The sequence below is a fragment of the Phaethon aethereus genome (genome assembly GCF_964289735.1).
Source record: "Phaethon aethereus genome assembly, chromosome: 2".
NCBI classification, from domain to species: Eukaryota; Metazoa; Chordata; class Aves; order Phaethontiformes; family Phaethontidae; genus Phaethon; species Phaethon aethereus.
Genome location: NC_138582.1, coordinates 73,983,319 through 73,998,245, shown reverse-complemented (window position 1 = coordinate 73,998,245; position 14,927 = coordinate 73,983,319). Strand labels below are relative to the sequence as shown.

Here is a 14,927-nt window from a genome sequence, read left to right as displayed (position 1 = left end):
ATTATATTTACTCCAAATGCAGAAAAACACAAGTATCCCACAGCCCGGTGTCTGACAAATAAACCTCATTAACTAGTGCCACAAGTTCTTCACTGGTGTAGGTCCTCCTAAACTCCTCACAAAAATCGAGCACATACACGTTATTACCTTAGCCATTCTGGACCAGTTCTTTTTAGAAAAATCATTTGTATCTCTTTTGTTTAAATGGATGAGGAAACGATTCCCTTATAAAATCTTCCTTTCTAACAAGAAGCTGTATCTGTAAATATTCTATATTGCCTAGTCTCTCAGAAGGAAGTAATGTAGAAGAAAGATTAGAAGCAGGAATGTACTAAAAAAATAAGGGGGAGAAAGAAGATTTAAAAAGTTATGAAAATCACTGAGGAAAAGCTATCTAGGTTTGTCTAAAAACTGTAAGTACTAAAATACTTTTTTCTCCTGCTGCTAGATGTGAAATGGGCTGCAAGACTTACAAGGATTCTATCTCCTAGTAAGCTTCTATGATTCTGAGACTTTTTTTTCCAGAAACAAAAACTCAAAAATCCCCACACAAACAGATTATACATCTTCATGGAAGGGCTAAGTGGAATTTACCAGGAGTTTTAACAAACAAAGAATCCAACAGTAACCCCTACCTAGCTGGCTCTCCCATGCAGCCTGCTAATTATTCATCTGAGGGGACTGCAACGTGGCCTAACCAAGATTCCTTTAGGCAGGATAACGAAAGTAGCCCCTTCCATCCAACTGTAGGACCAAGACCAGTCAAGAACCGATCAGACCAGCAGCAGCTCTAACCTGGAATCTGCCACCGCTTATTGACATGGTGCTGTGCCCACAGTGATCCTGGTCTCACAGCACAGAGCAGCGACTCGGGCACTGCAGCGTGTTCCAGTAACTGCAGGAGCAGTGGCTGAGGGATGTGTGCAGTATCTACACACGTTGAAGCAGGAAAGGCATCCCATACCATCCTATCAGATCTACAACTAAGGGCAGGTAAAAACAACTCTTTGCTAAGTGAGCTTCTAAAATGACACACATAAAATTACATTAATCAAATGCAAATTAAATACAACCTGTAAAAAGCTGACATAACATTGTGTTAAGAACTCCAGATACAAAAGCATTCCACATAAGGCGGCAATTCTCATTTTTAAAAGGGGCTTTACCTCAAAAGCTGGACATCTATTACTTCCAATTAATATCCATCCTTTCAAATTCCAGTCTATCAAAATACTGTGCCCTGAAATAGCCACTCTAGGAAATATTACATCATGCTCCATGAAACTGAAATTCACCTTGAAATGGAAAGCCATTGCCAGCAGTGTGGCTTGAGGATGTCACAATATTTGGAAAGAATAGCAAAGACAAGAAAAGAGCAGTTTGTCACAATCCTGAGATAAATGGCTTACTCAGATCTACATCTACAGTGACTACTGTCACTTCCCTTTTGAAAAATATTAGTAGACGTTATCTCTTTCACTGTGTCAGAAAGATGGAGAAAAAAAACCATAAACTGATCATTTTATTATACAACAGGATGCTGAAAATGTTTGCAAGAGTACATTATTTTCATTTTTTAAATTTTGATCAAGATCTTTGTTCATAAAGATAGAGAAAGTCCATTGCATACCAACAAGATATTTTAATTCTCAGTTTCAATACACCATCTACACCAGACCAATCAAGCCTTGTGTCTTGAAGGGACAACAAGAAAAAGTATCTCAGCACAGACTTAGGGTTTTTTTTTTCCTGTTGTTACACCTCCCTACTCAATTAGACATGAAATGAAACCTTGAGATCCCTAAGCAGGTGGTAGTTACTCGGTGAGATAAACAGGCCAGAGGAAAGTGGTCTTAGTGTCTCCTAATTTTTATAGCTGTTGATACCCAATGGCTAACAAACATCATCTGGAATAGTAAACATCATATGAAGTTTCAAATGCATCCTTCTCCTCAAACTGATGGCTAGATCTAGCAAGCACTACAAAAACATTACCAATTTGGATAATATCCACATCCTAAGACCTCAGGCTGCTTATGTGTTAAGCAAAGAATGGTAGGAAAACCTTGTTAGAACAAACTACATACAGAAAAATCCCTCTATGGATTTAGGGAGGAACAAAGAAGGAAAATTTCTGAAGCTATACCAGTTCAATATGACAACAGTTCCTTTCTCAACAGCTACTTACTGTCCACTGAACAGTGCCTGATATGAACATGTTCATAGAGCTACTTTCTCAGATTTTGCAAAACAACATAAAAAGTAGCTAAAAAAAACTTGCACTGAGCTACGACATACAAGATGTAGCATGGCTTCTCAAGTCTGTATTGTGTTTCAGCAATTCCACCCTCTTAATTTTCCTTTGTGAAAGTGTCCCAAAGGACAGACACTAAAGAATGAAAAAAAATAGATGCTTATAGGGCTGGTTTTGCAGTCCTGTAATCTAAGAATGCCAATTTAAAAGGAATAAAAATTTACAGATATCCCATACGATATACAGCAAATATTATTTACTCCAGATCAGCAGAAATGTCATTCCAAAACAACACTGTTCTCCTGAAACTCTAAAAAGATAAATTCTCCCTTTCTGTCTTTCCTTCTCAGAAGGCCTGGTGAACACCAGAACCACTCGTGTCAAGTATGTTACTGGCATTGATCTGGACAAAACCATGCCTCAGACATAAGTATTCACTATGAATGTCAAAGGGGAATGCAAGAAATACTGCCAGGATATACAATAATTTGTCTGCCTCTCCCTGCACTCCTAAATAAATAGGCCTGAAGAGTTAAGTTTCAAAAAAAAGGTGTTAAAACAATAAAGAAATATTTTTCCCAGTTAAGTCTACGCAGGTATTTTCGTTCAGAATTTCAGTTACCACCACCTACATGAATTCAAATACAGCAGTTGAACTTCTCAGTCATCAAGGCTTCACTCTACCAAAAACACTCAATGAGAGCATAAATTTCACTGAAAGGACCCAGAAAGGAAAAGGGTTTTTCCACAGACCCCACCACACCTTTTTCTGGACCAATGGTAACTTCTAGTCTTTTCTCTGCAGGACATAACCAGTTTTATATTTGCGTCTACGATAGCACTAAATACATGAGTTCAACCCAACCACTTCAAGACTCTTTAAAATCTTCCCTCAGTGGTCTCCGAGAAGATTGCTTCCTAAAGAAAAGTAGAGTTACTCATGCCTGTCTACAAGTGCCCCCCTAAAAACTTCTGAGACTGCTCCTGCCAAATTAATTTGCAGTTTCCAGTAGAGACCTCAGCTGTTGTGTTCCTGAACATGAACTGCTAGGAAAGCAGTCCAGATGAGTACCTACGCAGAGGGAATTGTTGCAGTTAGAGTTCAGTGGTTATCCCTCTTTTGCCCCATAAATAACAAAGCAATGTGCATGTTCTGGACTGCTAGGCAGCACTCACCAAGTGCAGAACTACTCACTACACCCACTAGCAGTTAAAAATCAAGAAGGAGAGGTGAGAGTACTGAAAGATGACAAAAAGAAAATTGAGAAATATCAGGGGGAGATGAAAATGGAGATACTTCAGGCTATAAATCAAAGAAACTAGGAGTGTGGAGAACTAGCTCTGCTGCAGTAAAGACACAGAGAGAGAACAAGACCATAGAGATTCGGATTTCATTTGCTCAAATGCTCACAGACAATTTCTTAGATTGACATATTTGCATTCAGCTTGTGAGTAGCGGATCAACACCAACAATTCTAAAGCTGCAGTCTTACAAGAGACAAATTAGCAGGGTTAGAAAGAATAATTAGCAGCGGACTGACTGGGATAATCTGTTGTAGCCTTTATATCACACTCAGGGGAGTGGAGAGAAAGCACAAATGTTAACTGAAGCACTTCACGGTTGGTTCCCCTCACACACACCGCCTCTACTGATAGACAAAAAAATACATAGGATTTGAGAAACGGTCAAATGTCTCTGATCAAAAAAAACCCTCAAACATCTAGTACAGCGTTCTAGATGGTTGCCATTAATAATGCATAATGCTAATTGATCTACTGGTTGTTATAGCTAGAAATTTATTTAAACATTTTGACACATAGGCATCATACTCTGAATATGATTAGTCTAGCACCTACATGATAAAACCATATATTTCATTTAATAGAAGCTATATGAAATAAAACTGTTGTACTGAAACTAATAAGAACTTAAATCTTCCTTTTGGCATCTTTTTTTCCTTTAAAAACTCAAGACGTGACAGAGAACTAAAAGTTAATGTTACCTGTGTTGCTCATGTAGCGATTCTACTTTGGTAAGAAAATCTTTGTTCTGCTCTGGTATAAAGTTGTAATTTGACAGGTATCCTGAATGATGTACTGAAGCATTATAGTCTCCAAGTTGTGCTGTTAGGAAACAAGAAACATATACATAAAGTTTTCATAGTTAATTGATTATTATTTAGAAGGAATTCCTTCTCCTCATTAACACATACACATATGGGGAAATGCAGGAATTAGTAATTATTTCCCAACAGACAAGCAGTGTTGAACACTGTATGACATTCTATGACATCAGTGAAGAAAGATTTTTTTTTCAAAATACGCTTACCATAACTATAATCTCAGGCGCTGAATGACTCAATACTTTAGTTACTTATATAGCCCCACTTCTGCATCACAAGCTGTAACACCACCAGACAGGCATTACATGCCATGTCAGCACAGACATGCAGTACTGTGACATCCAAGGAAACCACATTGCCTCAGTAAGAGACAGCAAATGAAATCAATTTGATATACATTTACTTGACTATAACATATAAGAAGTCTTCAACAAGATCTGTCACTTACAAAGCATCTGCTCTTCAGACTCTAAGGTAAAAATTGTTCAAACTACAAACTGTGGCTCTATCCTACCAAGACGCTACCAAAAGTAAGTATGTGTTTACAGCCAAATAAACTAAAAAAATCCCCAACCAACAAACAAAAAACCCCTCAAAAGTTACTAGATGAAAACTAATTCTTATCCAGAGTTGGTGGTATAGCTGAAAAGAAGTGAAAGTATAAATGACCATAAGTTTATCGCCTCAGTCTATGCAAGTTTTCTTTAAAAGCTAGGTCAGCATAAGTTTATATCCTGTAAAACATGCACAAACCTTTTAATTGTTATAAAGATACAAGATTTCGGGCAGCGGGGAGGTTGCTTCAAATAAAGTACTTGCCTGTTTGCCACAAATTTACCTTGTTTCAATTAAGCAAGTAATTCAAACCATATATTTCATGCAATCTGTGTTTTCATAAATTAGTTGAAGATATTAAACCCAAAAAAGGCTGGTCTGCTCAAGTAAATCACTAGTACCTGTAGTAATATGCTTTCTCCCTAAGAAGCGTAAAAGAGTTATTATAGAACATTAAAGCTTCACAGAAGTTACTTGTATTTCTTGTAAATTAACACAAAATAAAGTGCTTGTAGAGACTGCAAACAATTCAGCATAGAAAGCCCCTCAACTAAATCAAAGTTAAAGATCATACTTTTAGGAACAATACTATCACCATTATTTTCCAGAAAATGCAAAGCATAAAAGAGTGATTTAAATGACTCAGGTTGGTGGGGAGCCAGAGGGAAGTTGTGGACTTCAGAAATAACTTACAGCTACAATAACTAGGGAGTATCTGTAATGCTGGGGCTAACTAATATTTGCCACTCACATATTCAGAAAGCATGATTTCTATGGCCTAGAAAATGAAGTCACTGTGATAAAAAACAATTCCCAGGCAAATGCGCTCAGAAGCTAATATAGTTGCACACCTAATTGTCAGTATCAAGGGAAATATTTGTGTAAAAAAGAAGGTGGAATGATAAACAGTAGGTAATTTACTTTGAATGCAGATGTTCCTGCAATGCTTAGCCCTTTCTTTTTAAAGGTAGCCTGAATTTTAAATTGGGTAGCAAAACTGCTGGCGAAAGACTAAATATTTACCATTAGAACCAAAACACATATTTGAACATATATTTCTGTCAAATACTACATCTCAAGAAGAAAACAAAACCAAAATAAAACAAGACTGAAGATCCAGAAGTATAACAAGAAACTGAAATAATTTTTAGGAATATCTACATATTAACAAAAGTCCAAGTCGCTGCCAAGACTAAGGCAATAACAATAAAAACAAAAAATAAAAACTTTTTGAACAAGGTAGGTATGTTAATAACAGTGTAAAAATAAAACACACAATTTCACAGATGACAGTAGTTGACTGAGGACTTTTTTAGCCATTAACACAACCCATCTTTTTTTAAGAAACATAGTCTACATTTTTAAGGTTTGTTGCAACTAGCTTGAATTACATTCTTGTCAATGGGAAGAGGCCAGATTGCCAGGAATAAGACAATGTAATTTTCCACTTTCGTTTTATTTGCTTTAGGTAAAAATATTTTTTTACTGTAGTTTTACCTTCTCGAAAGAAGGTAACTGCTGTTCCTTCATGCATTACAAGAGAGTCTTCCTGCTCATTTGCCAAATACGGAGGTTGCTCTGGTCTTTTTTCCTCTTCCTCCTACCTGAGGTCATGTCAACAAAGGGAGCAGTTCAGAGTACTACTTGCTTCTCCAACTCCCCAGCCAACCGTCACAGTTAAAGAGAAACTATAAATGCTGATTAGTAGACATCTTGAAAGACTAATGATCTTGTGCAAGTTTTAATTATCCAAGTAGGAAAACAAAAGTTAAGGCATATCAAGACCTCAGTAAGAAGAAAAACCCATGAAGTTTCTACCTCTTTACTGGTTTTCTCCAGAAGAAAGCAGAGGGGCAGGAAATATTAAAGACTATTTCTAATCTGAGGTCCTCCTAGCATAGCTTCTGCTCTGATCACATGAGCCAGATACCGACTCAATGAGCATAAAGTTACAGTAAATAAAAAAAAGCATATTTTTACCTTTCTCCATTCTAGCAAACCATTGCTCTTTAATTATATTCTTTCCCAGTTATAATAAGAGTAAAATGAAAGAAAATAGAACCAAGGAAGAATTAAAAAAAAAAATCAGTTATTGGAATATCATATTCTCATATTTTAGAGTTCTATATCTAATATGAAAGACTTTAAAGAAGGGAACGTGCTGGACCATTCATTTAAAAGGCAATAGTCAATAAAAAGAGGACATTTATTTTATAACTCTTAGTAAAAGAATAATGCAATAGCCAAGTAGCCACAGAATGATTTTCCATGGATGAAGAAGTTCCATGTTGACCTACCAAAACAGTAGTTGTACAAGCTGTCAATACAGTAAGAACTTACAAACACTTGAAAACAAATAAAAATCTTGAGATCATAAATGTTTACACAGGATATAAACTGCCTATGACTTATTGAAGCCTAAACAAGCCATCTTTCCTTCAGACTTTGTAAAAAGGATTTGTTCAGTTAGAACAATGTGGTGGGTATATATATTTTGTCTCTTTCTCCTGGCAGCAGAAAAACTTTTGTGCAGGAAGGCACCACAGAAAAGGACTAACTAAAATGAAAAAAAAAGTTACACATTTTTAAGATTCAGATACAGAGGAAGGGAAGACCAGGAATAAGTGTATTTATGTAGTGCTGGTAGATTTCAATAGGAATTCTACGGGTACACATGTGTCTTGCCTAGAAAGAGAAGCTTGAATACCAGATAAATCGCTGTACCAAGAGGGGCGAGGGGAAGAAGAAAGCTTTATACGGGGAAGATCTGACACATACAGAAGCAACAAAAAGGCCACTGATGTCAACAACTCTTACAGTAATTACTGAGGCTTCATTCATTCAGTGGTTTCTTCCAATAAACCGTTGGTCAGTCAGACTGTGGTATTAAGGTAAAGCAGCACTGATCTTATTTCTGTCTTCCACTACCGCAAAGGGAGGCTGCAAGAAAGACAGAGCCAAACTCTTCTTTGAGTTGCAGATCAAAAAGTTGACAGAGAACAGAAATTTCAGCATTGGAAATGCAAAACTGAACTGGAAAGGCCCTGAGCAACCTGATCCGACTTTGAAGAAGCCCCTTCCAAGCTAAATTTGTCTGTGGTTCTTACTTACATGAAGTTATAACATCCAAGCTTTCTGCTACATGACCAAGATAAATACTTGTTTGGTTCCAGTTTTAGAAATTAATTTTTTTATTGTTTTTGAATGCTAACAGTACCAAAATACCAGCATTTCAATCTGGCCCGATTTCCACAGGCAGTCCCAGAAAACATAATAGTAGAAAAGGTAAGCCTTTAGCTTTGTATAAAACTTAAAGAGTGATCGACATCTATTTCCCATCGGTGTGATAACCTTCAAGGTACAGAAGAAAAGTTGGTCTCCAATTCTAGAGAGTTTTGTTGTAAACAGTAATAAAAAAATTTGCAAAGTAATAGCACCAGAACCTATTTCTACGTATGGGCATTCCAAGTAACTACCCACGTCAGACGGCAAATGTATGAATGGCTCATTGGCTAAGCGTGATGGGAAATCAGTTACAGATAACATGGACATTTTGGTCCAAAGGAATGCCTACAAAAGCTAGTCCTTAAAAACAGGTTTAATATCAACTTTCTAAAGATCTGAGAAGTGTACCGGAAAAAAATCAAGCGGTTTCATATTGAATTCATAACTTTTTGCAGGGTTGAATATTTTAGGCGACATGAATGAAACACAAAAGTGAACTCAGTTGCCTGATTTTAGAAGAGGATAATTACATAAGCAGATCAGGTTCCCAGTGGAACAGAAAATAACCAAACAACAGGACGAGTCTAGCATACAAGTTACTACACTAATTTGACTTTTATCAAGGAGTAAAAATCCTCAGGTAGAAAATTGCAATCCAGGATTAAAATATAGTTAGGGTCACATGACTGGCCTCCAAATTAGGACAGTAATAATGACTGATATGCTGAAATGAGAGTGAAATATAATATTAAAAGCTAATGATAAATTGATCTTCAGATGAACACTGAGGTACAAAAAGAAAAGATACTTCCTAATCTGTACAGTTCAATCAGTTTAGACATTTTAAGTGATCGCTCTTGGCACAAATAGAGAACAGAAGAAAGATGATGCACTGCATAGCATAAACTAGAGCAGATACTGTTTCTCAATAGTAACTGTAAAGTATTCAGGTATGAAAATGCTTCTGAAATATAGAAATATTTCTGTAATATTTCTATATTCTGTAAATCAGAAAATAATCCACTACAGCAGAATTAAGTTTCAAGGAACCAACATAAAAATGTAGACACATTAAAAAGAGACTAAAAAGGAACATTGAAATGAGCAAAATCCATGTAGATGCAGAGATTAAACACACCATGTTGAAAATGGTTATCAGAGAGACTCCAAAAAGGACCAAAACCCTCACATATGAGGAAAGGTGTTTCAACAAGAGGAACCTGTATCCCAATAGGGATGAGAGCATGAAATCTAACCTATTCAACCACTGAGTAAGCAAGCATGATGTCCCTACTGGACAAGTAGAACTAGCTATCGTGGATAAAACTAACCTGTTTTGTAAAAGGAAATAATGCTTCATGCTCAAGAGCCCTTAAAAAAGGGGGTTCAGTCTGGAGATGACTGTAAATAGCTATCATAGAATCAGTTATGACCACTTACAACAGCTGGTCACTTTGTGGTAAGACAGAATGAGAAATTGGGCATTAATAAAAACAAAGGAACATTTGTAGAAAAAAAATTGCAAACTGTACATACACAATGGTGGTCTCCAAGTTATCTATTACCATTCCAGAATGAAAAATGAATCAGTCACTGTAATATCTTTTATTTAAAAAAAATTAAAAATCAGCAGCTCAAAACGCAGACACAGTTCAACAACAACAACATCACAATGAAAAGGAAGAAACAAAGTAGAAAATGCAAATTATACTGAGTTGCTATTTCTGCATGTCAAATACAGCGCGTACTTCAAAAAACATACAGTCACAATCAGAAAAACTATTGAGAAAAGCAAAGCACAATCCCAAGTACAAAGAGTATTCATTTTGAAAAAGTATGGGGATAAAAGACTTAAGGGAATAGTTATCAGTACTCCCAAAACATTAAGAGGTTTTGCAGAACCAATGCATCTCAAAACTACTCTAATGTTCTGTCATATATGTTGTCTCTCAGCATTCACCACTACTCATTATCATGAGTATAATACTGTACTACGCAGACCTTGACCTTGCGTAACTGTTCTTCTCCCCTTTTTAGTTATGTTACACAAAAATATTTAATAGGTTCATCCATGTTAAAAATACAGAAGAACGGTACCAAGTCCATGAGGCACTGTAGAAAGTCAGCTCCTTCAGCTACTGTATCGGCCAATATCCCAATCTGAGTGTTCTCCACTCCAGAGATTACAGCATTGCACTTTGTTTTGAAGTGTTACATATTAAAAAAAGTATTTGTGGCATAGTGGAAGAACACCAGGCAAACAATACTTAAAGTAATGATATCCTGACCTCATAGGCCTCTGTATTGCCTAGCACAACTGTAAAATATAATTAAAGGAAAACAATCCAAAACAGCTGGAGAGCTGCTGTATATAAACTATTGGGACAGTCTTAGAAGAGCTGTTGTACAAAGAGATGCTGGCAAGCTCAAGAGCAGCAATCTAGACCACAGTGAACCATGTGGAAGAGAATGGGTGTGTATTTCAATTGATCTCTCCATGCAGATCCTTTATTGGGAGTTTCATTACCACCAGACAGGTAACACTCCAGTACTGCTGATGACAGGTACCACAAGACACGATGAAAGGTACCTGTGAGTGAACAGCATTGCTGCAGGCTTCAGAAGAACAGATGGGACATGCACACAATCCTCCGACTACCCAACACAACTGGTAAATAATTTCAAACACTGGCAATTCAGGTCAAAGTTCTCTTTCTTCATCCAGTCTGATTTGGATTCTGGGGCACAAGGGCTACAGGTGACTGACCTCAGAGCAAATCTCTCCACTTACATGATGTCCTTCTGAACACTATTTCTCTTCAGAAAAAGCATAGGCGGGGAGCTCACACATCTGGGGAGAAAATCCCCAAATGCTAGCTATGAAAAGAGGCAGGTCTCCGTAAATTAGGAAGTCTGAGGTTTCAATGTAATTGCTATAAAAAGAGAGAGGGGCAAAATGAAAGCAAGTTAAGAGCCAGGCAAGAAGAAAGTTGATGGGGGAATTATGTGGTGCAACTCTCACTGCGGAGTTGCTGTTGATGTTCGTCTAAATCTCACAGCCCACCTCCTCCTCCGAGATCTCAGCCTTCTGGCATTCCCAAAATTCTAACAAACTCTTACGTCTAGTTCCTGAGGGACTTGCACACTAAGCAAAACCTTCCTTGAACGCTCACCCTCGCCAGCATTCCTTTTCTTAGAACACGTTAAATTCCATTTGAAACCCGAGCAATCAGTCAACCCCTTCCTGAACAAACTCCCAAAGACAGATAGCAGAATGCTAGAGAAACCTCCTCGTTCTCAAAGCAGAGCTGATGGGGGAACAATATCACAGGAGACGAGAGAAACACCCCAGTCATAATGAATCACTGAGCAACCGATGCTCAGGAAAAAGAAAGCTTAGAAGTATTCATAACATCTTTTGTTGGCTTTGTTGCTCTGCTTTAGATTCAAGTCCCAACCCAGCAAAGGATTTACGCACATAAAAGCATATTCCCACCAAACCCATGGGACTTCTTACATACCAACAGTTAGTCATTTAAATACTGTTCTGGAAATGGGAACCTACTAGACAAAGTGGTAAAAAACAAACGGTGCTAAATCAGCTTTGCGATATTTTAAACAAAAAAAGCAATACACACACTGCATAGGTCCCTTATTTAATTTTATAAGCTGTACAACGTTGCTGTTTTACACTAGTAAAAAATAAGATGTATGATTTATCGTTAGATTGTTTTTTCAGTAGGAGAATATCCTTCAGACTTAACAATTTTGAAATTATTTGGATTGCTCCTTAATAAGTTCTCCTTAAAAAAGGATTTCAAAATCCACCGATCATTTCTGTCACAAAGCACATTTACTGATAATAAACAACTTACTCTTCAAGTGTCTGAAATGTATTCGTAATCAAGTTTAGTCACACGCTATTTGGACACAGTATTCACACCCACTTGTATTCCCCTGTAACTTAGCACCACCAGACAACACAGGGTGTGCCGCGACAAGGCAGAGTAACATGTCAGACCTTATTTCAGCACAGCAGTGCTGAACCCAAACACCTGTGCAAAGAGAAGCAGCGCGCCAGCGGCACGACAGACAGCACCACCAACTGTCCCTTTGCAAAATCCAAAGCCTGTAAAGGTCAACCATACAAGTGCCATATGCGAAAAGCATCGTTAAAAAGCAAGAGCAGAAATAGCAAACATCAGACTCCATGTACAATGAAAGACATCTGCCTCAGCCCTCCCGCCAGTGACAACAGCTCCACCTTTTAAATAAATAAATAACCATAAGGTTGTCAGACAACGATGATTTCCCCTTCTGCATACAAGGGTAGTTACCGAAGGAGAGAGCAGTCTGAAAACCACCGAGAAGCGGCAGTAATAAGAAACAGCCCAGGTAGAACCGATCCTTGGCAACTTCAGACAATGTCTTTTTAATAAGCAGATACCTCCCATCCAAGAACTTCAACTCTCCTTAAAAATTGGAAATTTAAAAACCAAAAGAAAACTGTTTAAAACAATTGAAGTTGACAAGAATCCTGGCAAACATGACTAGATAAGGAGACCTACACACTCAGAGTTCAGAAGGCTTTCCTATACCATCATCTTTAGGTGAATGGCAACAACCTGGTAGCAAAACAAAAACCTTTTATCTTCCTTTAAGGGAATTGATCTTTCTACTAAATGTTTCATTCTTTGCCAATGCAGAGAATAAATATAGGTATCATACAAACAGCAACAGAAAGGCCATCAGCTAGCAAAAAAAGAAAGGTGTTTTCTTCAAATAAAAACCCAAACACACACCCCGCCCCCAGTAATAATAGCACTATCATGAATTAGAAAAAACAGGCAAAGAGCTGCATGGGAAATTCCATAACCCACCAGGAAAGAGAATGATCAAAATACACTAGCACCTTTCCACAATCTTTGTTGACGTTCTATTCTTCTCCTCTAGTACAAATAACTGCAGTAGTAGGTATCCAAAGCACTAAAAAGGGAAAGGTCATAAAACTGAAGGGGAAACAGGAATTAATCTGAGATTTGGGGTACGCTACTTGTGGCATTTTAAAAATCATGTTAAGCCTGACTTTGTGATAAAATATTTGCATTCTTCAGTGAACCTTGACATTTTTGTGCTTTAGTACAATTGGGTCATCAACACTGCATTTAGTAATGAACCTAAAGGTTCAGAGTGTCTCAGCCTTCAAGTGCCCTACTGTGCCCCAGAGATACAGAAGCAAGGATGCATTTCCTTTGGCAACAAAACTGGGACTGCCACCTACTATGGGAAACTTGTTTTGGTTTCAACCCTTCCTAACTAAGCTTGAATGTGGTTAAAGTTCCATTTAATAAGAGGGTGCAACATATGATATACTTAAACATAAAAGTGAATGTTTCATAGCCACTTGGGATGTTCACAGATACCAGCAGTTCATCATTTTCTCCTTTGAAAACCGTATTTTAATTATGTAGCTCGGTCCTTACTTCAAGCAAAAATTACTTCAGTCATTTCTGCAGACCTTGCTAACCTTTCCATAAAGAAATGGGATAAATATACATCAGCCAAATAATTACAAAACTATTCTAGTATGCTTTCCCCTGACAATCATTTTTTACAAATATACAAACCCCACTAAACTCTCAACCACTAAACCCCCATTTTTCTGTTTAATAAGAAAGGTCTTCCTCCAGCTGTTTTTTACTGTATGTTTAGTATGCCTGTAAGGCATAGGATCAGGCTCGACTTTGGTTTTCCTACAGAGATATTTTTCTAATATGAACCTTAGAATTTCTTTTTGCCAGTTGCAGGCAGACAAGAAGGATGTAAGTTGTTGTACGTAAAGTCCCCTTAAACTTATTCCAAAGTGCCAGACAGTTTTACATATCTAACAAATCAAATTCCTTGAATAAAATGTTACATAAGAACATTGGAGTTTCTCAATCATGAGTTTACCTTCCGCTTAACTGTTCTCTAGATGATCTCTTATTTTCCTAGAATGCTTTCCTGTAGCTATTGTAACACAGTATGTTTCATTTTTTTGTTTCCAATGACAATGAAAACCTGTCTTTTTTGTCAGCAGTACAAGCACACATAAATTAAGAACAATGTTATTCTTGCATCAACTTTTTTTTTGACAGACCTAACCAGTATGCTTTTTCTATTTAGGCTATCTGAAGGCTGCTTTAATAACCTGCAGCGTATTTACAAAGCGCCACCTGCAGCATTTTGAATATTCTGCACAAATAGATAAAGAAATCTTTCCGTATTTTTCAAGTGCCAAACAGCAGAGAAAGTAGTCAGTCAAATATATTTATTAACAAAATAATGATTGGTTATTACTTACATTGTACTGCATACGATGCCAGGACAACAGCAGAATTAATGGGGCATGACAACCTGGAAAGGGGGGAAAATATTTTTATTTAGACATAAACTGTATAAATGTGTTATTAACAATGTCTCTGCAATTAGTTCAGTATGTGAAGACTCATTTATCTTCAAAGAGTATCTGATTTTTTCTTACAAAGTTTGATTGACAAAGCACAGTAGGACTGGACATTAAAAGCTAGTTGCTGTGTAACAGCTTTTTAAGTGAATGGAAGAAACTAGTCCTGAAAGGACATGCTCGTATTCTTGCTGGATGTTTATTTGGGAAAGCAAAATAAGAAGGGATTTTTATGGGGCTCTGTACATTATTTTAATAGCTGCCATCTGGTGTATTTAAAACTACACAGAAACCCTAAAATTAGCCAAATGCCAAACACCAAGAC

The 14,927-nt window shown here is 37.1% G+C and overlaps 1 protein-coding gene across 2 annotated transcripts in view; it reads right to left on the bottom strand.

The window, feature by feature from the left end:
* PTPN3 (protein tyrosine phosphatase non-receptor type 3) overlaps positions 1–14,927 on the bottom strand; it is a gene marked incomplete at both ends in the record, with an annotated part of 166,115 nt that overhangs the window by 65,656 nt on the left and 85,532 nt on the right. For both annotated transcript variants that reach the window (XM_081996839.1, XM_081996840.1), the window contains 2 exons: positions 4,258–4,378; positions 14,501–14,553. In XM_081996839.1, the coding sequence (XP_081852965.1) occupies positions 4,258–4,378; positions 14,501–14,553 (174 nt within the window). The remainder of the gene's footprint in view (positions 1–4,257; positions 4,379–14,500; positions 14,554–14,927) is intronic.